Below are 27559 nucleotides of genomic sequence, written 5' to 3' on the forward strand. Positions count from 1 at the left end.
AAAAAGAAATTAAAAGAATCCAGATCGGAAAAGAAGAAGTAAAACTCTCGCTGTTTGCACACGACATGATCCTCTACATATAAAACCCTAAAGACTCCACCAGGAAATTACTAGAGCTAATCAATGAATACAGTACTGTTGCAGGATATAAAATTAACACACAGAAATCCCTTGCATTCCTATACACTAACAATGAGAAAACAGAAAGAGAAATTAAGGAAACAATGCCATTCACCACTGCAACAAAAAGAATAAAATACTTAGGAGTATATCTACCTAAAGAAATGAAAGACCTATATATAGAAAACTATAAAACACTGATGAAAGAAATTAAAGAGGACACAAATAGATGGAAAAATATACTGTGTTCATGGATTGGAAGAATCAATATGGTGAAAATGACTATACTACCCAAAGCAATCTGTAGATTCAATGCAATCCCCATCAAGATACCAACGATATTTTTCAAGAACTAGAACAAATAATTAAACAATTTGTATGGAAATACAAAAAACCTCGAAAAGCCAAAGTATTCTTAAGAAGAATGGGACTGGAGGAATCAACCTGCCTGACTTCAGGCTCTACTACAAAGCCACAGTTATCAAGACAATATGGTACTGGCACAAAGACAGAAATATAGATCAGTGGAACAGAATAGAAAGCCCAGAGATAAATCCACATACCTACGGACACCTTATCTTCGACAAAGGAGGCAAGGATATACAATGGAAAAAAGACCACCTCTTCAACAAGTGGTGCTGGGAAAACTGGTCAACCACTGTAAAAGAATGAAACTAGAACACTTTCTAACACCATACACAAAAATAAACTCAAAATGGATTAAAGATCTAAATGTAAGACCAGAAACTATAAAACTCCTAGAGGAGAACATAGGCAAAACACTCTCCTACATGAATCACAGCAGGATCTTCTATGACCCCCCTCCCAGAATATTGGAAATAAAAACAAAAATAAACAAATGGTACCTAATTAAACTTAAAAGCTTTTGCACAACAATGGAAACTATAAGCAAGGTGAAAAGACAGCCCTCAAAATGGGAGAAAATAATAGCAAACAAAGCAAAAGACAAAGGATTAATCTCCAAAATATACAAGCAACTCCTGCAGCTCAATTCCAGAAAAATAAATGACCCAATCAAAAAATGGGCCAAAGAACTAAACAGACATTTCTCCAAAGAAGACATACAGATGGCTAACAAACACATGAAAAGATGCTCAACATCACTCATTATTAGAGAAATGCAAATCAAAACCTCAGTGAGGTACCATTACACGCCAGTCAGAATGGCTGCTATCCAAAAGTCTACAAGCAATAAATGCTGGAGAGGGTGTAGAGAAAAGGGAACCCTCTTACACTGTTGGTGGGGATGCAAACTAGTAGAGCCGCTATGGAGAACAGTGTGGAGATTCCTAAGAAACTGGAAATAGATCTGCCATATGACCCAGCAATCCCACTTCTGGGCATACACACCGAGGAAACCAGATCTGAAAGAGACGCATGTACCGCAATGTTCATCGCAGCACTGTTTATAATAGCCAGGACATGGAAGCAACTTAGATGCCTATCAGCAGAAATAGGTAAGGAAGCAGTGGTACATATACACCATGGAATATTACTCAGCCTTTAAAAAGAATTCATTTGAATCAGTTCTAATGAGATGGATGAAACTGGAGCCCATTATACAGAGTGAAGTAAGCCAGAAAGATAAAAACCAATACAGTATATTAATGCATATATATGGAATTTTAAAAGATGGTAATGATAATCTTATATGCAAAACAGAAAATGAGACACCGATATACAGAACAGACTTTGGGACTCTGGGGGAGAAGGCGAGGGTGGGATGTTCTGAGAGAATAGCATTGAAACAAGTATACTATCAAGGGTGAAACAGATCACCAGCCCAGATTGGATGCATGAGACAAGTGCTCAGGGCTGGTGCACTGGGAAGACCCAGAGGGTTGGGATGGGGAGGGAGGTGGGAGGGGGGATCTGGATGGGGAATACATGTAAATCCATTTCTGATTCATGTCAATGTATGGCCAAAACCACTACAATATTGTAAAGTAATTAGCCTCCAACTAATAAAAATAAATGAAAAATTAAAAAATAATAATAATAAAATATATTATTCCCCTTCACATTTCTTGCCCTGACCTGAAAAATGAATGAACAATGAGAAGAACCACATTTCACTGTGGACTTTTGAAGTCCATTTTCCCTCACTCTCTGCTCTTGGGGACATTTCACTCCAGGAGCATCCTGAGTACGAGTAGCCTTTCCCCATCTCTTACCAGAGCAGATCACAGAGGCCATGTTGCCATGGGACCAGTCAGGACCACCCAGGGCAGTCACAGGGCAATTCCACAGGAAGGACTCCGCACCCGAGCAGTGAAATCGGGCCGTTAAGATCTGATCACCTCCTTCCACAAAGTGTGGCCCTCTGGGGGTGGAGATGGCGACTCCACAGCCGAGCTGATGACAGACAACATTGGCATTGGCCAGACTCCAGTGGGAGGCACAGAGAGCTCTCCATCGTCCAGAAATGTTCATCTCCACCTGCCCCTCACACTGAGAGGAGCCGTTTGTCATGAGCCGGACTTCTGAGTATGCTGGTAGAAAAAGGCATGATTTCAGCAAAATCTCATGATTTCTCACCTGAACAGAGTGTGCAAGGAGGCTAAGTCCTGACCTACATCTCACCTGAACAGGCAACTTGAACAGCTCCACTGTGGTGACAAGTGCCCCCTGGACAGGGCACTCTGGGGCAAAACTGGAGCTTAGGCTCCTCCCCCTTACACCTAAACTCTTCAGCCCAGATCCGGCCATCAGACTCTCTGAAGGGCACGTGTCCCAGCACAGACACAGCTTTGCCACATCCCAGCTCTGCACAGATGACGTGGGCAGTGGGAAATGTGAAGTTTCCATCAGACACCGGAGTCCAGTGTCCTCCAGAATACACTTCAACTCGCCCTGAGCAGGGTCCATCCCCTTCAACCAGATGCATAAATCCTAAGAGAAAACAACAAATGAAAACAATAAACCCAGTGAGTGTCCATGATCCAGTCTTGACAATTGGAAACAACATGTCACGAGCAATCATGTAAAAGCTTATCTTTTCCAGGAGTATGGCATGGAGAGAGAATATAACAATTACTGTCAAATTGCATTTTTCTTGAGCAGGTTTCTGAAGAGAAACCCATTAGTATTTACAGTTTGGAATGACTTGATTTCTAAGAGTGTATATTTTGAGGTTGGATAGGATTGTGAATTCCTCATCTAGGGGCCTGGAAACCACAGAACCCAAGGAAACTGCACTTCAGTGGGCATAAGACCTGGGTGCAGAGCTTAACTAACCCAGAGTGAGGTAGGTCCATGGGATTCAAGAAGTTAGAGGCTTAGAGACAGACAAGGTTAGAAGACCATCCTGAGATTTCTGGGGGTAGATTTCCAGCCACTTTTCTCTCAGGAGCCAAGACTCAAGTGTCTGAGGATTAGGAAAATCATGAGGGCTGAGTTTGTGAGTGCAGGCCAGACTGTAGACAGACTTATGGCTCATGGGATGAAATTTAGTTTATTATTATGATTTCAAGGTTTTATATCTCATAATTTTTGATGATGAAAAATTTCAAGAATTTCTTAGGTAACCTGATTGTGAAAAGAAATTTTCCATAGATGAGTTTGATACTAAAAAATCTCAGAGTCATGAGAGAGGGAGGAGCTGGTCCTAGCCATCTTTCTTGAAAGCCTAGGATATATGGATGAACCTGAAATACAGTGAATTCTCAGTGAGAGAATGCAAAAGAGTTTGAGTTTGATTACTTCAAATTAGGGGGTTTTCTTCTAAGACATGGAAATCTAAGCATATGCTAAGGAGTGATGGTAATTGATGCCTTTTGATCTTACCTGTATACTATATATTCCTTTTCTATTTGGATTGTTGAGATAAGAAGACAGCATGATGTATAAAAGGGAAGTGAGAGGAGGAGAGCAGAGAGCAAAGAGCCATGTATAGCTTGCTGCTGCTGCTAAGTTGCTTCAGTCCTGTCCGACTCTGTGCGACCCCATAGACGGCAGCCCACAAGGCACTCCAGTCCCTGGGATTCTCCAGGCAAGAACACTGGAGCGGTTTGCCATTTCCTGCTCCAATGCATGAAAGTGAAAAGTGAAAGTGAAGTCGTTCAGCCGTGTCTGACTCTTAGCGACCCCATGGACTGCAGCCTACCAGGCTGCTCCGTCCATGGGATTTTCCAGGCAAGAGTACTGGAGTGGGTTGCCATTGCCTTCCCCCCATGTATAGCTTAGAGATATCCAAATAGCAAAAGCCTCAATATGGATGAAAGATAGAAAGATTTGGGGAAAACACCAGTCCAGCATGTTTTTAACATGTTATGTGCTCCTCTCAACCTCCACCTAACCCTGATGAAAAGTAAAAAAGTGAAAGTGTTAGTCACTCAGTTGTGTCTGACTAGCAGCTGGCCAGGCTCCTCTGTTGATGGGCAGAAATACTGGAGTGGGTAGCCATGCCCTCCTCCAGGAGATCTTCCCAACCCAGGGATCAAACCTGGGTCTCCTGCACTGCAGGCAGATTCTTTACCATTTTAGCCCCCAGGGAAGCCCACCTAACCCTGATACTTATTCCTATTTCTCTTACTGCAGACAAGAGAAAGCAATCTTTTTGTTGTTGTGATGCAGGCTCTTCCTAGTTGTGACAGTCAGCAGCTTCCTTTATTGGGAGCATGAGTGCTCGACCTCTAGGACTCAGTAGTTGTGGCGCACCAGCTTTCTAGTTGTAGGACAGGGCCAAAGTGGGACAGGACTTAGTTGCTCTACAGCATGTGGGATCTTAGTTTCCCACTAAGGATCGAACCAGCATCCCCTCATTTGAAGACAAATTCTTAACTCCTGGACCACCAGGAAGTTCATAAGAAAAAGCAATCTTAAGGGCTACAAATGGATGGATGGAAAGGAGACTCTGAAAGGTAATAACTTCTGTAGGAGTGGAGTGTGTATGGTGTGTGTGGTAGGTTAAACTGGAAGTCTCATGTTGCAGGAATGTTGGGAGATGCTGGGAATGTAAATCACAATAAAACAATGTTCTTATCTTTGTGCAGGTTTAGTTCTAGTGCAGGAGAAAAACAAGTAGGCAGTTTAAAGCCCCCTGAAAACTTCATGAGAGACTTGGATAACTAAAAGAGAACAATGATTCTTTACAGAACTATTTATTTATATGAATCAGCCCCACCTAAGACAAAATGAAAGTTATACTCAAATACATCCTCAGCTGGTCTCTAGCTATATGGATATCCTGTATCCTTAGGCACATGTGGCATCATCAACACCACACCTAGATGGTCAGTGAACTCCATATGGGCCTTCCTCAGCTCCCATTTCCATTCCCTCTCTCCTAGCTACTGTATCTTTTCAAAAATACCTTCTTCAAAAATTATGCTTGTCCCCTTACTCCCATTCTTATCAAATAAGCCCTTGTCTTATATTATTAAAGTCATCAGGTATAAACTTACCATAAACCACAGCAACTAATATATATTGCTTCCACTACTGACTTGTCAGTGCATGGCTAAGTGTTCCTCCAAAGTTCAAGTTTACATGGATGTTTTAAAAGAAAAAATGCAGAGAGGATCTTTTCTAGTAACAAAGAAAGGAGAACTTAGGACTGATAGCATTTCATCCACAATTCTTTGGTCCTGCCTGAATATTTACACCTAAATTTGCAAAAGAGACTTACAATTTGGCAAAAATCCATCAATTCTTCCTTGATTTGTTCAGTATATGCTCTCTGCCTGAACTCCCAGGAACCTAGTGCAAAATAGTGTCTCACACTGTATGTACAGAAACCATTCCACTGAGGAAGGTATGTCCTCATTCTTGTCCTTCCCTCCCATGGGCTAACTGTGCAAAGAAAGTGTGTGATGATTTGCAAATGTTTCAGTTTTTTCAAAAAAAAAAAAAGAATCCTAAATAATATTTAGGAAGTTTGAAGTTAATTGAGGTAACATAGATACTAGATCAAGTAAGACCACTGGAGGAGAAAAGAATAGCAGAGACTAATAAAGAGGACAAGGAGATTGAATCAGTCCTTCTGAAAGGAGATCAGTCCTAAGTGTTCATTGGAAGGACTGAGGTTGAAGCTGAAACTCCAATACTTTGGCCACCTGATGTGAAGAGCTGACTCATTTGAAAAGACCCTGATGCTGGGAAAGATTAAGGGCAGGAGGAGAAGGGGACGACAGAGGACGAGATGGTTGGATGGCATCACCGACACAATGGACATGGGTTTGGGTGGACTCCGGGAGTTGGTGATGGACAGGGAGGCCTGGCATGCTGTGGTTCATGGGGTCTCAAAGAGTTGGACACGGATGAGCAACTGAATTGAACTGAACTGAATAAAGAGGAAAGTAAATAAAGCTTATGACTCACAGATGCTTTGTGCACTGGGGAAGGACTGGTAGATATCTTAGACCTCTCTAGCCCACCTATCTCCAACTGCCCTTATGTTGCGATCCCTGCTTTCTTGGTAATTTCCATTCTCTCAACCATTGGACTCTGTAAAGACCATACCTGAGCAGATGACTCCTGCATCCTCGTTATGCCCGCAGTTGTGTCTCCCCCAGCCCCGGGAAGGGCACTTCCACATGTGGGATTCCTTTCCTCCACATTTCACTTCTGCCAGCCAGATGGGCCCTGATCCTGCCCCAAAGTGAGCAGACCCCTTGGCATTGAGAGCTTCTCCACAGCCCAGCTGCCTGCACACCACGCGGGCATCGTCCAGGTCCCAGCCATCATCACAGATGGTGCCCCAGGAGTCCTGGTAAAGAATTTCCACTCTCCCGGAACAGGGACCATCTCCATTCACCAGGCGGAGCTGTCTGCTAACTGAGGAGAGAGAAATGGGACATTGACAAGGGAAATGAGAAGGGTCTTCTGGTCCTGTGGGACCCTCACCTGAACAGTGGGGCACGCTATCCTCTGAGACTGCAGAGTCTGCGTGTTCAGACATGATGCCCCAGCATCTGGGTCTGGTTTCTTACTGCAATGAAAAGAGAATAATAACGCTGAAAATGGGCAAAAACAAGCAACGTTACTCAACTGAGTAGGGTGAGACAGAAGTATTAACCTCTGATCTGTCGAGTTCTGCATAGCATCTGAGAAAGATATTCAGGCAATGTTTGTCTCTCCACCCAGAGCAGTTGAATGAGTTCAGAGCCACAGGAATGGGCTGACTGCTGGATGGATTCCTTACAAATCACACACATGTTGGTGCTGTTGACCTGAGAGTTAAAGGGATTATATTAATGGGCATGGAGTCAGGAACTGACCTCATCAGAAGCCTCAGGGAGCAGCCATGAATCCTCTACCAGTAGAATCATTCTCCTTAGTACAGTCAGGCAGAAATGAAAAACAAATGGTCTGTGAGACACCATGGTTTACCCCCAGAATATTTCACTTATGATTCTAGGATTCAGACTCCAGCTCTGGATACTTATTTTCAAAAAATGTAATCTCTTTGTGTAGACTGGGCAAACTTGTATGAGAGATGATGTTAGATGATATTAACATTGGCCAGATCCCCGGGGAATCATAGAAGGTTGCATCTTCTCCCAAATGTAATAATCTCTTTAGACTTTGTGTCAGGAATCACTGTTATTTTAAATTTTAAGTTATTTGTTCTCTAGGATAAAAATATCATGCATTTTTAACTTTACCACGGAGCAGAAATAGGTTTTATTTCTGTTCTGAAAGCACTTGAACAAGCAATATTGACAAACTCACCATATTACTCTCTCCTTATATACACAAAAGGTGATGCAAAGAAAGGTTAACTAATGTCTAGCAGTGTTGTACTTTTAACAAATGATGAGTAGAGAAAAAAATCTAAAATTTTCTATTTTCACGAAGAATGGAGGAGTTCGTAGCAGGCCAATGTTCGTGCTAGATATAACCAAAACAGCTAGAAAATGTAATAAATAAAAGTAAAGGTTTTAGACATTTGTGGACACAGTATGGACTGGATGTGCTAAAATTCTTAAGAGTGGAGCTCATTTCAGTGTTAGACAAGGGTCTACAGCTTCTCTTTCTCAGTAGGAATTTCCCAATTCTGTCTCGATTAATGGGTTAACCCTGGGTTAATGGTTCAGAATCTGGACCCAGGCAAGCAGGGGACTCATATTCAGACACAGAAGCCAGCATAATTTGGGGTTACCTGGTGCTGGGGTGACAAAATTGGAGTCTTGAGAGCTTCTCTCAGACAGCAGGCTTTCTCCTCAAATATGTGCCCTGTACACAAGCTATGAAGGGCAGGAGGTCAAAGAACGAAGTCAAAAACCTTAGAGAGTAGAGTGGATATTCCCTCACTTTCTTGGGTGCCAAGCTACCAAAACATCCAGGCTCTCAACTGAAATCTCTGAAAGCCCATAACACAGGGACAGGGAAATCAGAGGCAGATGAGTGCTACCAAAACCACAACCCAGACTTGTTACAGATCAGTTCTAGGTTGTATTTAGATATTTGAGTGATATGCACCCTTTCCCCTACCTGCCTAGCAGAACAAAAGATGAATCTTTGCAGGTGTTAGAAAATGTATGGTGAGTAGCTTATCTTTTTGTATGTAATTCAGTAGAAAATTACATAGCATTTGAAGAGCTGGGATGACTCAACAAGTAACAAAGTGAAAAGAAGATGAAAGATTCAGAGGCACATATGATAGAGATCCTCAAATCAGCAGATGGAGATTTTAACTAGTAGTATGGTCAATGTATTTAGGAAAAGCAGAGAAGAGAAAAAAAGGGTGAACAGATGAAAAAAGTTAACAAATAATCATAAATAAAAAACATCAAAGGAAGAGTTGCCAACTGAAAATAAAATAGTTGGAATTAAGAGATGAATGCATATGTTTAAAAGAATTTTATATAGAATTTGGCACAAAATTAGGGACATAGAGGAGTCCCAGAGATGAGAGATGAGAAGGAGAAAGTGGAAGAGGAGGAGGAGGAGGAGAAGAGAAACAGAGAACTGCAGAAGTACTATCTTAAGATACAATGATTGAGAATTTCTAAAAAATGAATAGAAGGGGGTAAAAACTGCCACACCTACTAAAGCTGCTGAAAAATCAAAGGAAAAAAAGGAAAATCTGGAAAAATTACAGATGTGTTTAATACAAAAGAATGCAAAGGAGTGAAAAAGGAACATAAATCAGGTGGGATAATTAAAAGCAAATGGTAGATATTAACTCATGAATATCAGTCATTACATTTACAGTAAATGGATTAGATCCTTCAAGTTAAAGCCAATCTAGATAAAACAACATAATTAATGTAAATGGTATTTGCAAGATACTCACCTTACGTTATGAGAGCAAAGAACAGTTGAAAGTAAAATGATGAGGAAAATGTATATGCTATGTGAATACTAACCATAAGAAAACTGGAGTAGCTATATTAATGACATGAAAAGTGGGCTTTAAGGTAAGATACACTAATTGAATTAAGAAGACAATTTGCATGATTATAATGGGACAAATCCTTAGTAAAGATATTACAAATATCAAAATCCAAGAAAGATGTCAGAACATAGGTTTCAAATAAATTTGACAGAATGGAAAGATGAAACAGACAAAATTATTAATACAATCAAAATGGGGAAAATTTGAACATATTTTTCTCATAGCATGAAGACCAAGAATACAAAAAAAGAAGGAAGAGAATAGGAAGGGTAAATGGCACAACCAGCACAACTAACTAGATAACATGTATTGAAAAATGCACCCAACAATGAAAGAAGTCACATTATCTAAATGCAGTAGAGCATTTATCAAAAACGACCATATGATAAGGCAAAATTTTTCAGATAATTGAATTCATACAGTGTATTTACTCTGACAACAATGACATTAAATTAAGAATTGATAAGAAAATATAGTTAGCAATCCCTGTTGGGGAAATTAAGGAACATCCTTTCCAAAAATACATGTGTCTGGGAATAAATTTAAAAATTAGAAAATATTGAGAAATGATGATAATATTGATGATAATATCAGTTCAGTTCAGTTCAGTGACTCAGTCCGATTCTTTGCGACCCCATGGACTGCAGCATGCCAATCCTCCCTTTCCTCACTAACTCCCGAAGTTTACTCAGACTCATGTCCATCTCATCCTCTCTCATCTCTTTCTCTTCCCGCCTTCAGTCTTTTACAGAATCAGGGTATTTTCTAATGAGTCAGTTCTTCGCATTAGGTGGACAAAGTATTGGAGCTTCAGCTTCAGCATCAGTCCTTTCAATGAATATTCAGGACTGATTTCCTTTAGGATGGACTGGTTGGTTATCCTTGCAGTCCAAGGGACTCTCAAGAGTCTTCTCCAACACCACAGTTCAAAGCCATCAGTTCTTCAATGCTCAGCTTTCGTTATAGTCCAACTCTCACATCCACACTTGACTACTGGAAAAACCACAGGTTTGACTAGATGAACCGTTGCTGGCAAAGTAATGTCTCTGCTTTTTAACACACTCTCTACGTTGGTCATAGCTTTTCTTCCAAGGAGCAAGTGTCTTTTAATTTCATGGCTGCAGTCACCATCTGCAGTGATTTTGGAGTGACAGACAAAATAAAGTCTGTCACTGTTCCCACTGTCTCCCCATCTATTTGCCATGAAGTGATGGGACCAGATGCCATGATCTTAGCTTTATGAATACCCCACCGTCCAAGAGCAGAGAAGCACCAGCAAGACAGTAGATGCTGGAGCAGTGGCTCGGCGGTGCTGGAGAGACTTTGAGGAGATAGCCCCTGTCCAAGGACAAAGGAGAAGTCCCAGCAAGATGGTAGAAGGGACAACATCACATTTAGAATCAAACCCCATACCCGCCAGAGATGCTCAAATGGCTCAAACACACCTTGTGTGCACCAGGACCCAGAGATTCCAAAGAGACTGAGACAGAAGTGTGTTTGAGTATCTCCTGTGGAGGTACAGGTCAGCAGTGGACTGCCACAGGGGCAGGGGCGCTGGGTGCAGCAGACTTAGTCTGGCATAAGCCCTCTTGGAAGAGGTCGCCATTAACCTCACCGTGAGCTGCCAGAACTTACAGAGGACTGGGAAATAGACTCTTGGAGGGCACAGACAGAACCTAGAGCACTAGGACCCAGGAGAAAGGAGAAGTGACCCCACAAGAGACTGACCGGCGCTTGTCCACGAGTGTCCAGAAGTCTCCAGCAGAGGCGTTGGTCAGTGGTGGCCTGCTGCAGGGTTGGGGGCACTGAGTGTAGCAGTCCATGCCAGGGAACTTCTGAAGGAGGTCAACCATTATCTTCATTACCTCCACCATAGTTTGGCCCCAGATAAATAGCAGGGAGGGGAAACATCCCCACCCATCAACAGAAAATTGGGTTAAAGATTTACTGAGTATGGCCCCACCCATCAAAACAAGACCCAGTTTCCCCCTCAGTCAGTCTATCCCACCAGGAAGTTTCCATAAGCCTCTTATCCTTCTCCATCAGAGGACAGACAGAATGAAAACCACAGTCACAGAAAACTAATCAAACTGATCACATGGACCACAGCCTTGTCTAACTCAATGAAACTATGAGCCATACCTTGTAGGGCCACCCAAGACAGACAGGTCATGGTGGAGAGATCTGACAAAACGTGGTCCACTGGAGAAGGGAATGACAAACTATTTCAGTATTCTTGCCTTGAGAACCCCATAAACAGTATGAAAAGGCAAAAAGATAGGACACTGAAAGATGAACTCCCCAAGTCAGTAGGTGCCCAATATGCTACTAGAGATCAGTGGAGAAATACCTCCAGAAAGACTGAAGAGATAGAGCCAAAGCAAAAACAACACCCAGTTGTGGATATGACTGGTGATGGAAGTAAAGTCCGATGCTGCAAAGAGCAATATTGCATAGGAACCTGGAATATTAGGTCCGTGAAACAAGGCAAATTGGAAGTGGTCAAACATGAGATGGCAAGAGTGAATGTCGACATTTTAGGAATCAGCTAACTAAAATGGACTGGAATGGGTGAATTTAACTCAGATGACCATTATATCTACCACTGCAGGCAAGAATCTCTTAGAAGAAATGGAGTAGCCCTCATAGTCAACAAGAGTCCAAAATGCAGTACTTGGATGCAATCTCAAAAACGACAGAATGATCTCTGCTCGTTTCCAAGGCAAACCACTCAATATCACGGTAATCCAAGCCTATGACCCAACCAGTAATGCTGAAGCTGAACCTGAACGGTTCTATGAAGACCTACAACACATTTTAGAACTAACACCCAAAAAAGATATCCTTTTCATCATAGGGGACTGGAATGCAAAAGTAGGAAGACAAAAAACACCTAAATAACAGGTAAATTTGGCCTTGAGGTACAGAATGAAGTAGGGCAAATACTAATAGAGTTTTGCCAACAGAACACACTGGTAATAGCAAACACCCTCTTTCAACAACATAAGAGAAGACTCTACACATGGACATCACCAGATGGTCAACACCGAAATCAGATTGATTATATTCTTTGCAGCTAAAGATGGAGAAGCTCTATACAGTCAGCAAAATCAAGACCGGGAGCTGACTGTGGCTTAGATCATGAACTCATTATTGCCAAATTCAGACTTAAATTGAAGAAAGTAGGGAAAACCACTAGACCTTTCAGGTATGACCTAAATCAAATCCCTTATGACTATACAGTGGAAATGAGAAATAGATTTAAGGGACTAGATCTGATAGAGTGCCTGATGAACTATGGATGGAGGTTCGTGACATTATACAGGAGACAGGGATTAAGACCATCCCCATGGAAAAGAAATGCAAAAAAGGCAAAATGGTTGTCTGAGGAGGCCTTACAAATAGCTGTGAAAAGAAGGGAAGCAAAAAGCAAAGGAGAAAAGGAAAGATATTCCTATTTGAATGCAGAGTTCCAAAGAATAGCAAGGAGAGATAAGAAAGCCTTCCTCAGCAATCAATGGAAAGAAATAGAAGAAAACAATAGAATGGGAAAGACTAGAGATCTCTTCAAGAAAATTAGAGATACCAAGGGAACATTTCATGCAAACATGGGTTCGACAAAGGACAGAAATGATATGGACCTAGGTGGCAAGAATACACAGAAGAACTATACAAAAAAAGATCTTCATGACTCAGATAATCTCGATGGTGAGCTCACTCACCTAGAGCCAGACATCTTGGAACTTGAAGTCAAGTGGGCCTTAGGAAGCATCACTATGAACAAAGCTAGTGGAGGTGATAGAATTTCAGTTGAGCTATTTCAAATCCTGAAAGATGATGCTGTGAAAGTGCTGCACTCCATATGCCAGCAAATCTCGAAAACTCAGCAGTGGCCACAGGACTGGAAAGATCAGTTTTCATTCCAATCCCAAAGAAAGGCAATCACAAAGACTACTCAAACTACCACAAAATTGCACTCGTCTCACACAGTAGTGAAGTAATGCTCAAAATTCTCCAAGCCAGGCTTCAGCAATACGTGAACTGAGAACTTCCAGATGTTCAAGCTGGTTTTAGAAAAGGCAGAGGAACCAGACATCAAATTGCCAATATCCGCTGGGTCAAAGAAAAAGCAAGAGAGTCCAGAAAAAACATCTATTTCTGCTTTATTGACTATGCCAAAGCCTTTGACTGTGTGGATCACAATAAACTGTGGAAAATTCTGAAAGAGATGGGAATACCAGACCATCTGACCTGCCTCTTGAGAAACCTATATGCAGGTCAGAAAGCAATAGTTAGAACTGGACATTCAACAACAGATTGGTTCCAAATAGGAAAAGGAGTACGTCAGGCTGTATATTGTCACCCTGCTTATTTAACTTATATGCAGAGAACATCATGGGAAATGCTGGGCTGGAAGAAGCACAAGCTGGAATCAAGATTGCTGGGAGAAATATCAGTAACCTCAGATATGCAGATGACACCACCCTTACGGCAGAAAGTGAAGAAGAACTAAAGAGCCTCTTGATGAAAGTGAAAGAGGAGAGTGAAAAAGTTGGCTTGAAGCTCAACATTCAGAAAACTAAGATCATGGCATCTGGTCCCATCACTTCATGGCAAATAGATGGGGAAACAGTGGAAGCAGTGTCAGACTTTATTTTGGGGGGCTCCAAAATTACTGTGGATGGTGATTTCAGCCATGAAATTAAAAGATGCTTAATCCTTGGAAGGAAAGTTATGATCAACCCCGATAGCATATTAAAAAGCAGAGACATTACTTTGCCAACAAAGGTCCGTCTAGTCAAGGCTATGGTTTTTCCAGTGGTCATGTATGGATGTGAGAGTTGGACTGCGAAGAAAGCTGAGTGCAGAAGAATTGATGCTTTTGAACTATGTTGTTGGAGAAGCCTCTTGAGAGTCCCTTGGACTGCAAGGAGATCCAACCAGTCCATCCTAAAGGAGATCAGTTCTGGGTGTTCATTGGAAGGACTGATGGTGAAGCTGAAACTCCAGTACTTTGGCCACCTCATGAGAAGAGTTGACTCATTGGAAAAGACCCTGATGCTGGGAGGGATTGGGGGCAGGAGGAGAAGGGGTCAACAGAGGATGAGATGGCTAGATGGCATCACTGACTCGATGGACATGGGTTTGAGTAAACTCCGGGAGTTGGTGATGGACAGGGAGGCCTGGCGTGCTGTGATTCATGGGGTCACAAGGAGTCGGACACGACTGAGGGACTGAACTGTACTGAACTGAGAGTTTCCCAAAGAAGAGAGACAGAGTCTTCTGACTGGAGGGGCTTCAAATAAGGAGGGATGTGGGATCAGGAAGGGATGGAGAGGTGAGCTTTACTAAAGCAGTCAGGACCAAGGCCCACACCTAGAGGAGTTGGCTTTCCAGGCATGTGGCTAGATCATTTAAATTGCAGGAGCTCAAATTGACATCTTGAACCCTCCTGAGTTAGGGGCTCAGTGGAGCCCAAGTTTCACACAGAGTCTGAGTGAATGAAAACAGAAAAAATTTACACATACAGGGTGTTTTCTAAATATCTGATCCTTTAGATGTCATAGACAAGCCTGAGTATCCCTGATGGCTCAGAAAGTGAAGAGTCTGCCTGCAATACAGACCTGAGTTCAATCTTTGGGTCGGGAAGATCTCCTGGAGAAGGAAATGGCAACCCACTCCAGTATGCTTGCCATGAGAACTCCATGGACAGAGAAGCCTGGTAGGCTACAGTCCATGGGGTCACAAAGAGTAGGACAAGATTGAGCAACTAATGCACACACATCCAGTGAGAAGTGAAAAATTGACCGAGAGGCACATCATCAAGTCTCTAAGACTAAATCTTTCTTCTGCCTTCAATACTATTATCAATATATTAATGGCACCTAATTTGGGTTCATTTTTCTGTTGCACAGCAGGATGGGAGGACCACTGATCCAAGAAGTAGAAAGAGAAAGCATCACAGGCAGGAAGACAGTGTTCTGGCAAGAACTGTATACTGGGGAAAGACTAAGGAGAAGCAGAAAAGCATCTGAGTTGTGGGTTTGTGGGGGAATAAAAGGCACAAATATGTATACACACACAGAGAGAAAAAAAACTTAATATTTGGGGGGGGGGGGCAGTCCTAAGGTGGCGGAGAAATAGGACAGGGAGACCACTTTCTCCCCCACAAATTCATTGAAAGAACATTTGAACGCCAAGCTAATTCCACAGAACAACTTCTGATTGCTGGCAGAGGACATCAGGCACCCAGAAAGCAGCCCATTGTCTTCGAAAGGAGGTAGGACAAAATATAAAAGATAAAAAGAAAGACAAAAGAGGTAGGATGGCAATCGTCCTGGGAAGGGAGTCTTTAAAAAGAGAGAAGTTTCCAAACACCAGGAAATACTCTCTCTGGTGGGTCTGTGGCGAGCCTTGGAATCTCAGAGGGCAAAATAACCAGGAGGAAAAATAAATAAATAATTAAAACCTACAGATTACGTGCCTAACAGCAACTCCCAGCAGAGCAGCAGCCCAGATGCTCGCATCCCCCACTAGCAAGCAGGGGAGGGGCAGGGAGGAGCGGGCTGCATTCCTTAGGGTGAGGACTGGGCCTGAGTGCCCTGAGGGCAGTCTGAGGGAAATAGCTTGATAGCAACCCAGAATATGGGATCGTTATCCTGCCATCACATCACCAGAAAAGCCCTAACCTAAGACACCACCAGGCATGCTCACAGAACAAACGACTGAGCAGAGCTAGCTGGCTGCGTACGGACCATCACCCCACCGGAGACAAGCAGGCGAGGGCAGCCAGAGTTGGAAGAGGGCAATCTCGTCCCCAGAGAGGCATCCTATACCAAACTGCAAGCAGACTTCTTTGCTATCCAAGACTTCTTGGGACTCCAGACGATGGACATCCACCGGGAGGTTGCAGCCAGAGACAAGCTGCCCAGAATAGACGCTTGGCACACCTAAGAAGGCACGCTCATTGTACACCCAGAAAACCGAGCGGCTGGAATGGGGGATGGGCTAAGCCACAGCCTCTAACTGGGGGCGACTACGCGCACCAAGCACCTGGTCACCTGAGCTGCTCAGGCCTGGGACAGGCGCAAAACACAGGCCCAATCAAGTCTGCGCCTTAGTGGAGTAGCCAAGAACGTGAACCTGAGCAGTTTAGACCTGGGAAGTGCATGTAAACCAGGGCCCACATCAGACAGCTACCAGCAGAGCAACCTAGAGTCTGAACAGTGTAGACTGGGAAAGCACACACCCCGTGAGCGGGGACAAACCCAGTGCGGCTGAATCACTGTGAGCACACACCAGTGATATTTGTTCACAGTGTTCCTCCCTCCCCAAAGCACGGCTGAAAAAGCGAGCCTAAAAAAAAGAAGAAAAAAAAAGTGACCACCACCATGCCCCTTGTGGCAGGGCAGAAATTAGACACTGAAGAGACCAGCAAACAGAAGCTGAAATAAACAGAGTGAACCGCTTCAGAAGTGACAGGTGCAATAGATTAATACCCTGGCGTTACCACCGACTACATAGGAAGGGGCCTATAGACCTTGAGAAGTACAAGCTGGACCAAGGAACTATCTGAAGATAAACTGACCCCACACTGTCTGCAACAGCTCCAGAGAAAGTCTCGGATATATTGTTACTACTATCATTTTTTAAATTTAAAAAAATATTTAAATTTTTTTTAAATTTTTTATTTTGTTTTATTTTTATTTATTTATTATTTAAGTCCCCATTACTCCTTAAATTTTCATTTTCATAACCTACTATTACCTTGCAAAAGAAAAAGACCCTATTTTTAAAACAAACTTCATATATGTATATTATAATTTCTGTGGCTTTGTTTGTTTGTTGTTGGATGTTGGTTTGATTTTTGGGGGTTTTTTCCTTTCTTTTTTCTTTTTTTTTTTTTTTTTGTTTTTTAATATTGTATTTTTGGGAATCTAGCCTCTACTCAGGATTTTTAATCTTTGCTTTTTGGTATTTGTTGTCAACTTTGTACCTTTACGAACCCAATCTTCAGTACCCATTTTCAACCTGGGAGCAGGATCACTGGCCTGATTGCTCTCTCCTCCTTTTGACTCTCCTTTTTCTCCACCAGGTCGCCTCTATCTCCCCCGTCCCCTTTTCTTCTCTACCAAACTCGGTGAATCTCTTTGTATGTTCTGGGCTGTTGAGAACACTTAGGGAACGGATAACTGGCTGGATCTGTCTCTCTCCTTTTGATTCCCCGTTTTACCCTCCTGGCCACCTCTGTCTCCTTCCTCCCTCTTCTCCTCTCTGTGTAACTCCGTGAACATCTCTGAGGGGTCCAGACTGTGGAGAGCACATAGGGAAGCAATTACTGACTAGCTTGTTCTCTCACCTTTTGATACCCCCTCTGCTCCTCCTGGTCACCTCTAACTCCCTCTTCCCTCTTCTCTTCTCCATGTAACTCTGTGTACCTCTCCGGGTGTACCTCACTATGGAGAAACTTTTCATCATTAACCTAGATGTTTTATCATCAGTGCTATATAGATGGAGCGACACAAGCTTCCCTAACCAGGAAACCTTGACAAGCCACCCAGCCAACCCCACCCACAGTGAGGAACCTCACAATAAAGAGGAAACACAAACTGCCAGAATATGGAAAGGCCACCCCAAACACAGCAATATAAACAAGGTGAAAAGGCAGTGAAATACCCAGCAGGTAAAGGAACAGGATAAATGCCCACCAAACCAAACAAAAGTGGAAGAGATAGGGAATCTACCTGATAAATAATTCTGAATAATGATAGTAAAAATGATACAAAATCTTGAAAGCAAATTGGAGTTACAGATAAATAGCCTGGCAACAAGGATCGAGAAGATCCAAGAAAGACTTAATGAAGACCTGGAAGAAATAAAAAAAGAGTCAATATATAAAGAATAATGCAATAAATGAGATCAAAAACACTCTGAAAGGAACCAACAGTAGAATAACACAGGCAGAAGATAGATAGGATAAGTGAGGTAGAAGATGAAATGGTAGAAATAAATGATACAGAGAGGGAAAAAAAAGAATTAAAATAAATGAGGACAACCTCAGAGACCTCTGGGATAATGTTAAATGCCCCAACATTCAAATCATAGGAGTCCCAGAAGAAGAGGACAAAAAGAAAGACCATGAAAAAATACTTGAGGAGATAATAGTTGAAAACATCCCTAAAATGGGGAAGGAAATAATCACCCAAGTCCAAGAAACTCAGAGAGTCCCAAACAGGGTAAACCCAAGGTGAAACACCCCAAGACACATGTTAATCAAATTAACAAAGATCAAACACAAAGAATAAATATTAAAAGCAGCAAGGGAAGAACAACAAATAACACACAAGGGGATTCCCATAAGGATAACAGCTAATCTATCAATAGAAACTCTTCAGGTCAGAAGGGAATGGCAGGACATACTTAAAGTGATGAAAGTAAATAACCTACAACCCAGATTATGGTAACCAGCAAGGATCTCATTCAAATATGAAGGAGAAATCAAAAGCTTTACAGACAAGCAAAAGCTGAGAGAATTCAGCACCACCAAACCAGCTATCCAACAAATGCTAAAGGATCTTCTCTAGATAGTAAACACAGAAAGGATGTATAAATGTGAACCCAAAACAACAAAGTAAATGGCAATGGGATCATACTTATCAATAACTACCTTAAATGTAAATGGGCTGAATGCCCCAACCAAAAGACAAAGACTGGCTGAATGGATACAAAAATAAGACCCCTATATATGTTGTCTACAACAGACCCACCTCAAAACAAGGGACACATACAGACTGAAAGTGAAGGGCTGGAAAAAGATATTCGATGCAAATAGAGACCAAAAGAAAGCAGGAGTAGCAATACTCATATCAGATAAAATAGACTTTAAAACAAAGGCTGTGAAAAGAGACAAAGATGGACACTACGTAATGATCAAAGGATCAATCCAAGAAGAAGATATAACAGTCATAAATATATATGCACCCAACATAGGAGCACCACAATATGTAAGACAAATGCTAACAAGTATGAAAGGGGAAATTAACAATAACACAATAATAGTAGGAGACTTTAATACCCCACTCACAGCTATGGATAGATCAACTAAACAGAAATAGGACATTTCACCCCAAAACAATCAATTTCACCTTTTTCTTAAGTGCACACGGAACTTTCTCCAGGATATATCACATCCTGGGCCATAAATCTAGCCTTGGTAAATTCAAAAAATTTGAAATCATTCCAAATATCTTTTCTGACCACAATCAGTAAGATTAGTCAATTACAGGAGAAAAACTATTAAAAATTCCAACATATGGAGGCTAAACAACACCCTGCTGAACAACCAGCAAATCACAGAAGAAATCAAAAAAGAAATCAAAATATGCATAGAAACGAATGAAAATGAAAACACAACAACCCAAAACTTATGGGACACTGTAAAAAGCAGTGCTAAGGGGAAGGTTCATAGCAATACAGGCATACCTCAAGAAACAAGAAAAAAGGCATATAAATAACCTAACTCTACACCTAAAGCAACTTGAAAAGAAAGCAATTATGGGCCCCAGGGTTAGTAGAAGGAAAGAAATCTTAAAAATTAGGGCAGAAATAAATGCAAAAGAAGCAAAAGAGACCATAGCAAAAATTAGCAAAACCAAAAGCTGGTTCTTTGAGAAGGTAAATAAAATTGAGAAACCATTAGCCAGACTCATCAAGAAACAAAGGGAGAAAAATCAAGTCAACAAAATTAGAAATGAAAATGGAGAGATCACAACAATTAACATAGAAATATAAAGGATCATAAGAGACTATCAGCATCTATATGCAAATAAAATAGACAGCTTGGAAGAAATGGACAAACTCTTAGAAAAGTACAATTTTCCAAAATTGAACCAGGAAGAAATAGAACATCTCAGCAGACCCATCACAAGCACAGAAATTGAAACTATAATCAGAAATCTTCCAACAAACAAAAGCCCAGGACCAGAGAGCTTCACAGATGAATTCTACCAAAAATTTAGAGAACTAACACCTATCCTACTCAAACTCTTCCAGAAAATTGCAGAGGAGGGTAAACTTCCAAACTCATTCTATGAGGTCACCATCACCTTAATATCAAAACCTGACAAACATGCCACAAAAAAAGAAAAACTATAGGCCAATATCACTGATGAACATAGATGCAAAAATCCTTAACAAAATTCCAGCAAACAGAATCCAACAACATATTAAAAAGACCATACATCATGACCAAGTGGGCTTTATCCCAGGGGTGCAAGGATTCTTCAATATCCACAAATCAATCAATGTAATACACCACATTAACAAATTGAAAAATAAAAAACATATGATTATCTCAATAGATGCAGAGAAAGCCTTTGACAAAATTGAACATCCATTCATGATAAAAATTTAAAAAAAAAAAACCCTCCATAAAGCAGGAATAGAAGGACCACTCCTCAACATAATAAAAGCTATATATGACAAACCCTCAGCAAACATTATCCTCAATGGTGAAAAATTGAAAGCATTTCCCCTAAAGTCAGGAAAAGGACAAGGGTGCCCAATCTCACCACTACTATTCAACATAGTTTTGGAAGTTTTGGCCACAGCAATCAGAGCAGAAAAAGAAATAAAAGAATTCAGATTGGAAAAGAAGAAGTAAAACTCTCACTGTTTGCAGATGACACGATCCTCTACATAGAAAACCCTAAAGACTCTACCAGAAAATTACTAGAGCTAATCAATGAATATAGTAAAGTTGCAGGATATAAAATTAACACACAGAAATCCCTTGTATTCCTATACACTAACAAGAGAAAACAGAAAGAGAAATTAAGGAAACAATTCCATTCACCATTGCAACGAAAAGAATAAAATACTTAGGAATAAATCTACCTAAAGAAACAAAAGACCTACATATAGAAAACTATAAAACACTAATGAAAGAAATCAAAGGGGACACAAATAGACGGAGAAATATACCTTGTTCATGGATTGGAAGAATCAATATAGTGAAAATGATATATTACCCAAAGCAATCTATAGATTCAATGCAATCCCTATCAGGTTACCAATGGTATTTTTTAGAGAACTAGAACAAATAATTTCACAATTTGTATGGAAATACAAAAAAACCTCAAATAGTCAAAGCAATCTTGAGAGAGAAGAATGTAACTGGAGGAATCAACCTGCCTGACATCAGTCTCTACTATAAAGCCACAGTCATCAAGATAGTGTAGTATGGGCACAAAGACAGAAATATAGATCAGTGGAACAGAATAGGAAGCCCAGAGATAAATCCACGAACCTTCGGACACCTTATCTTTGACAAAGGAGGCAAGAATATACAATGGAGAAAAGACAATCTCTTCAACAAGTGGTGCTGGGAAAACTGGTAAACCACTTGTAAAAGAATGAAACTAGAACACTTTCTAGCACCATACACAAAAATAAACTCAAAATGGATTAAAGATCTAAATGTAAGACCAGAAACTATAAAACTCCTAGAGGGGAACATAGGCAAGACACTTTCCGACATAAACCACAGCAGGATCCTCTAGGACCCACCTCCCAGAATATTGGCAATAAAAGCAAAAATAAACAAATGGGACCTAATTAAAATTAAAACTTCTGCACAACAAAGGAAACTAAAAGCAAAGTTAAAAGACAACCTACAGAATAGGAGAAAATAACAGCAAATGAAGCAATGGACAAAGATTAATCTCAGAAATATACAAGCAATGCCTTCAGCTCAATTCCAGAAAAATAAATGACCCAATCAAAAAATGGGCCAAAGAACTAAACAGACATTTCTCCAAAGAAGACATACAGATGGCTAACAAACACATGAAAAGATGCTCAACATCACTCATTATCAGAGAAATGCAAATCAAAACCACAATGAGGTACCATTACACACCAGTCAGGATGGCTGCTATCCAAAAGTCTACAAGCAATAAATGCTGGAGAGGCTGTGGAGAAAAGGGAACCCTCTTACATTGTTGCTGGAATGCAAAGTAGTACAGCCACTATGGAGAATAGTGTGGAGATTCCTTAAAAAAATTGGAAATAGAACTGCCATATGACCCAGCAATCCCACTTCTGGGCATACACACTGAGGAAACCAGATCTGAAAGAGATACATGCACCCCAATGTTCATCGCAGCACTATTCATAATAGCCAGGACATGGAAGCAACCTAAATGCCCATCAGCAGATGAATGGATAAGGAAGCCGTGGTACATATACACCATGGAATATTACTCAGTCATTAAAAAGAATACATTTGAATCAGTTCTAATGAGATCGATGAAACTGGAGCCCATTATACAGAGTGAAGTAAGCCAGAAAGATAAAGACCAATACAGTATACTAACCTAATGCACATATATGGAAATTAGAAAGATGGTAATGATAACCCTATATGCAAAACAGAAAAAGAGACACAGAAGTACAGAACAGACTTCTGGACTCTGTGGGAGAAGGCGAGGGTGGGATGTTTTGAGAGAACAGCATCGAAACATGTATATTATCTAGGGTGAAACAGATCACGAGCCCAGGTTGGATGCATGAGACAAGAGCTCAGGCCTGGTGCACTGGGAAGACCAGAGGAATCGGGTGGGGAGGGAGGTGGAAGGGGGGATCAGGATGGGGAATACATGTAAATCCATGGCTGATTCATGTCAATGTATGACAAAAACCACTACAATATTGTAAAGAAATTAGCCTCCAACTAATAAAAATGAACGAAAAAACAAACAAACAAACAAACAAAAACAAAAAGTGGGCCAAAGAACTAAACAGACATTTCTCCAAAGAAGACATACAGATGGCTAAAAAACACATGAAAAGATGCTCAACATCACTCATTATCAGAGAAATGCAAATCAAAACCACAATGAGGTACCACTTCACACCGGTTAGAATGGCTGCTATCCAAAAGTCTACAAGCAATAAATGCTGGAGAGGGTATACAGAAAAGGGAACCCTCTTACACTGTTGGTGGGAATGCAAACATACAGCCACTATGGAGAATAGTGTGAAGACTCCTTAAAAAACTGGAAATGGAACTGCCATATGACCCAGCAATCCCACTCCTGGGCGTACACACTGAGGAAACCAGAATTGAAAGAGACACGTGTACCCCAATGTTCATCACAGCACTGTTTATAATAGCCAGGGCATGGAAGCAACCTAGATGCCCAAGAGCAGGTGAATGGATAAGAAAGCTGTGGTACATATATGCAATGGAATATTACTCAGCCATTAAAAAGAATACATTTGAATCAGTTCTAATGAGGTAGATGAAACTGGAGCCTATTATACAGAGTGAAGTAAGCCAGAAATAAAAATACCAATACAGTATACTAACACATATATATGGAATTTAGAAAGATGGTAACGATAACCCCATATGCAAGACAGCAAGAGAGACACGGATGTACTGAACAGTCTTTTAGACTCTGTGGGAGAGGGCAAGGGCAGGATGATATGGGAGAATGGCATTGAAACATGTAAATTATCATATGTGAAATGAATCACCAGTCCAGGTTCGATGCATGATACAGGATGCTCAGGGCTCGTGCACTGGGATGACCCAGAGTGATGGGATGGGGAGGGAGTTGGGAGGGGTGTTCGGAATGAGGAACACATGTACACCCATGGTGGATTCAAGTCAATGTATGGCAAAACCAATACAATGTTGTAAAGTAAAATAAATAAATGATTAAAAAAATATTTGGAGAAGAAATACTTTGAACAAGTAATAAGCTGAAAAACTTAGGGATAGACTTAAAAAGAATAAAATCAAATCCCACTTGCTATCAACATCCAAAATAAAATTTATAATGGTTAAATAAATACACAGCAGAAGTGAAGTACAAGACACTGAAGGGAAAAATGAATTAGTCATTTTCTTTGAAAAATAGAGTTGCTTGTGAATACCACATTCTAGAGCTTGTCTTTAATATTTATTTTGCATGTTGTCTAACATGACCCCACACTTCATTTATCTAAACTTGTTTTCCTCTGTGATGTGACAGGAATCCTTTCACTAGTCTATGATTTGGTAAGGACATTGTAATATCTGTCCAAAACTGGTATTGTTATTGAAACGTGAAGTTTTAATGACCCAGCAGTTCAGCCATGTCAGTCAGGGTTTCCTTGGCTTTGAACTCATTTATACAGAAATTTCACTTACCTTCACTTACTTCAGGAAAGTACTCTTTTTGCACTTGTACCTGAGCTTGGGAGGGCCCTGGTCTCAGCTTCTGCTTAAGGCTCTTTGGTCCAGAGGAAATGTCTCCTCCCATTATTATAGCTTTGGGGTTTGATTTTTGTCCAGGGAAGCTGTTTGATTTTTGTCCAGGGAAGCTAGAGAGCACGAGTGACTGGTGGTTTTCATCACCTTTGATCTTGATCACATCCTTATTTCTCTCCCTCTGACCAACTCGGCCCCCTCTCTTCTCCCTGTAGCCCTGATGCATCCACCTCCAGACCAACTCTCAGGGCCTTTGACCTTCAGTCCCACGTGTCCCTGGACCCTTCTGGCTCCTCAACCATTACTCTGAGCTCCTACTGTTTTGATTGGAACAGAGCACTGTGTGGCCTGAGGTGTTGGATATATCTTTGGTAAATGTGGTATTTTGCCTCTCAGAGATCCACAAAAATCAAAGAATCTTCCTGGAAAACCAAACCTGCCTTCTACTCTTGGGCTGTCCGTTCACCCTCTTTCTTGGAACTTTCCAATCTCTCAACCATTAGACACTGCACTGACTGTACCTGAGCAGATGACTCCTGCGTCCTTATGATGACCACAGTTGTGCCGCCCCCAGCCCCTGGCAGGGCACTTCCACACTTGGGACTCATTTCCTCCACAGTTCACGTCATCCATCCAGATGCACCCTGATCCTGCCCCGAAGTGAGCAGACCCCACGGCACTGAGGGCTTCTCCACAGCCCAGCTGCCTGCACACCACGTGGGCATCGTCCAGGTCCCAGTCATCATCACAGATGGTGCCCCAGGAGCCCTGGTCAAGGATCTCCACTCTCCCGGCGCAGCGAGCACCCCCGTCCACCAGGCGGAGCTGTCTGCTGTCTGAGGAGAGAGAAATGGGACAATAGGGCGTTGACAGAGGGAATATGAAGGGTCTTCTGGTGCTGTGGGACCCTCCTCTGAGGTTGCAGAGCTTGCTTGTTCAGACACAGAGTCATTGAACTAGGCAGCACCTGGGTCTGGGGCCTTATATCAGGGGGAGAGACTAATAAGGTTGAAAATTTGGAAAAAAAAAAAGAAAAAAGAAAGAAAGAAAGAAAAAACCGAAATATTAGGTTGAAAATATTCTAGAGTGGAGTGTAAGACAGAATGTGGTACACAGGTGCTATAAGTGTTAACCTTGGATTTGTAGAGTTCTGCATAGCATCTGACAAAGATATACAGGAAATGTTAGGTTTGCTACTCCGAGAGTTAAATGAGTTCGGATCACAGGAATGGGCTGGCAGTTAGATGGATTCCCTATAAGCCAGACACACTTTGGTGCCCTTGACCTGAGAGTTAAAGGGATTAGACTAAAGGAAGTGGAGTCAGGAACTGGCCTCATCAGAAGCCTCCTGAAGCAGCCGTGAATCCTCTAGCATTAGAATTGCTCTCCTTGGTACAGTCACACAGAACCAGAAAACAAATGGACCTTGAGATGCCATGGTTTACTGCAGAATATTTCACTTATGGTTCTAAGTTTCGAAGTTCTGGATGTGAAAGTGTTAGTCGCTCAGTCATGTCTGGCTCTTTCTGACCCAGTAGTTGTAGGCCACCAAGTTCTTCTCTCCATGGGATTTCCCAGGAAAGAAAACTAGAGTGGGTACCCATTTCCTTCTCCAGGGGATCTTCTCAACCCAGGGATCAAACCAGGGTCTCCTGATTGCAAGCAGATTTTTTACTGTCTGAGCCACCAGGAAAACCTTGGTTTCAAAGAAAGGGATAACTTTGAGTAGATCAAGCAAACTGGTAAGTGAAACAATGCCAGGTGATATTGACTGGCACTGACCAGACACTACTGAGAATCATAAAATGTTGCTTCTTCTCCAAATAAATATAATCTCTCCTTGGACCTCATGTCAAGAATCAACATTATTCAAAATTTGTACTTATTTCCTCTCAAGGGGAGAAATATCATGTATTTATGACCCTGTACACAGCAGAAGTAGGTTATATGCCTGCTCTGAAAGCACTTGAACAAACTATTTACAGACGTACTGTGTTATTCAGGCTTCCCTGGTGGCTCAGACAGTAAAGAATCCACCTGCAATGCAGGAGACCAGGGTTCAATCTCTAGGTCGGGAAGATCCCCTGGAAAATGAAATGGCTACCCACTCCAGTACTCTAGCCTAGAGAATTCCATGGACACACTTGAAAAGGCAACTTTGAGCAAACTCTGGGAGATAGTGAAGGACAAGGAAGCCTGTCATGCTTCTGTTCATGACATCATAAAGAGTCAGACATGACTTAGCAACTGAACAACTACATTATTCTGCCTTTAACATATAAAATGTGATGCAAATAAAAATTAAATAATGTCTAGTAGTATTTCACTTTAAGCAAATGATGTGCAAAGGATAAAACATAAAATTTTCTACTTTCATGATGAAAGGGGGAATTCACAGGAAACCAATGGTCCTAATAGATATAACTTGAATAGCTGAAAAGTAAAAATAAAGAAAAAGCAGAGAAAGCAAAGATATTAGACATCTGTGGACTCAACATAGACTAGATATGTTAAAAATCTAAAGAATGATTCTTAGAAAAGTATAACTTTCCAAAACTGAACCGGGAAGAAATAGAAGATCTTAACAGACCCATCACAAGCAAGGAAATTGAAACTGTAATCAAAAATCTTCCAGCAAACAAAAGCCCAGGACCAGATGGCTTCACAGCTGAATTCTACCAAAAATTTAGAGAAGAGCTAACACCTATCTTACTCAAACTCTTCCAGAAAATTGCAGATGAAGGTAAACTTCCAAACTCATTCTATGAGGCCACCATCACCCTAATACCAAAACCAGACAAAGATGCCACAAAAAA

At 41.3% G+C, this 27559-nt stretch overlaps 1 protein-coding gene across 1 annotated transcript in view; it reads right to left on the reverse strand.

Moving 5' to 3' along the window:
* The window catches only part of LOC122423128, a 168744-nt gene that overhangs the window by 28192 nt on the left and 112993 nt on the right, over window positions 1-27559 (reverse strand). The window contains exons 26-29 of the mRNA XM_043439908.1: window positions 25265-25641; window positions 6604-7017; window positions 2725-3033; window positions 2316-2633 (exon numbers count right to left, since the gene is read on the reverse strand). Coding sequence (XP_043295843.1) covers window positions 2316-2633; window positions 2725-3033; window positions 6604-7017; window positions 25265-25641 — 1418 coding nt within the window. The remainder of the gene's footprint in view (window positions 1-2315; window positions 2634-2724; window positions 3034-6603; window positions 7018-25264; window positions 25642-27559) is intronic.

The sequence above is a fragment of the Cervus canadensis genome, chromosome 21, assembly GCF_019320065.1.
Source record: "Cervus canadensis isolate Bull #8, Minnesota chromosome 21, ASM1932006v1, whole genome shotgun sequence".
In the NCBI taxonomy this organism is placed as follows: Eukaryota; Metazoa; Chordata; class Mammalia; order Artiodactyla; family Cervidae; genus Cervus; species Cervus canadensis.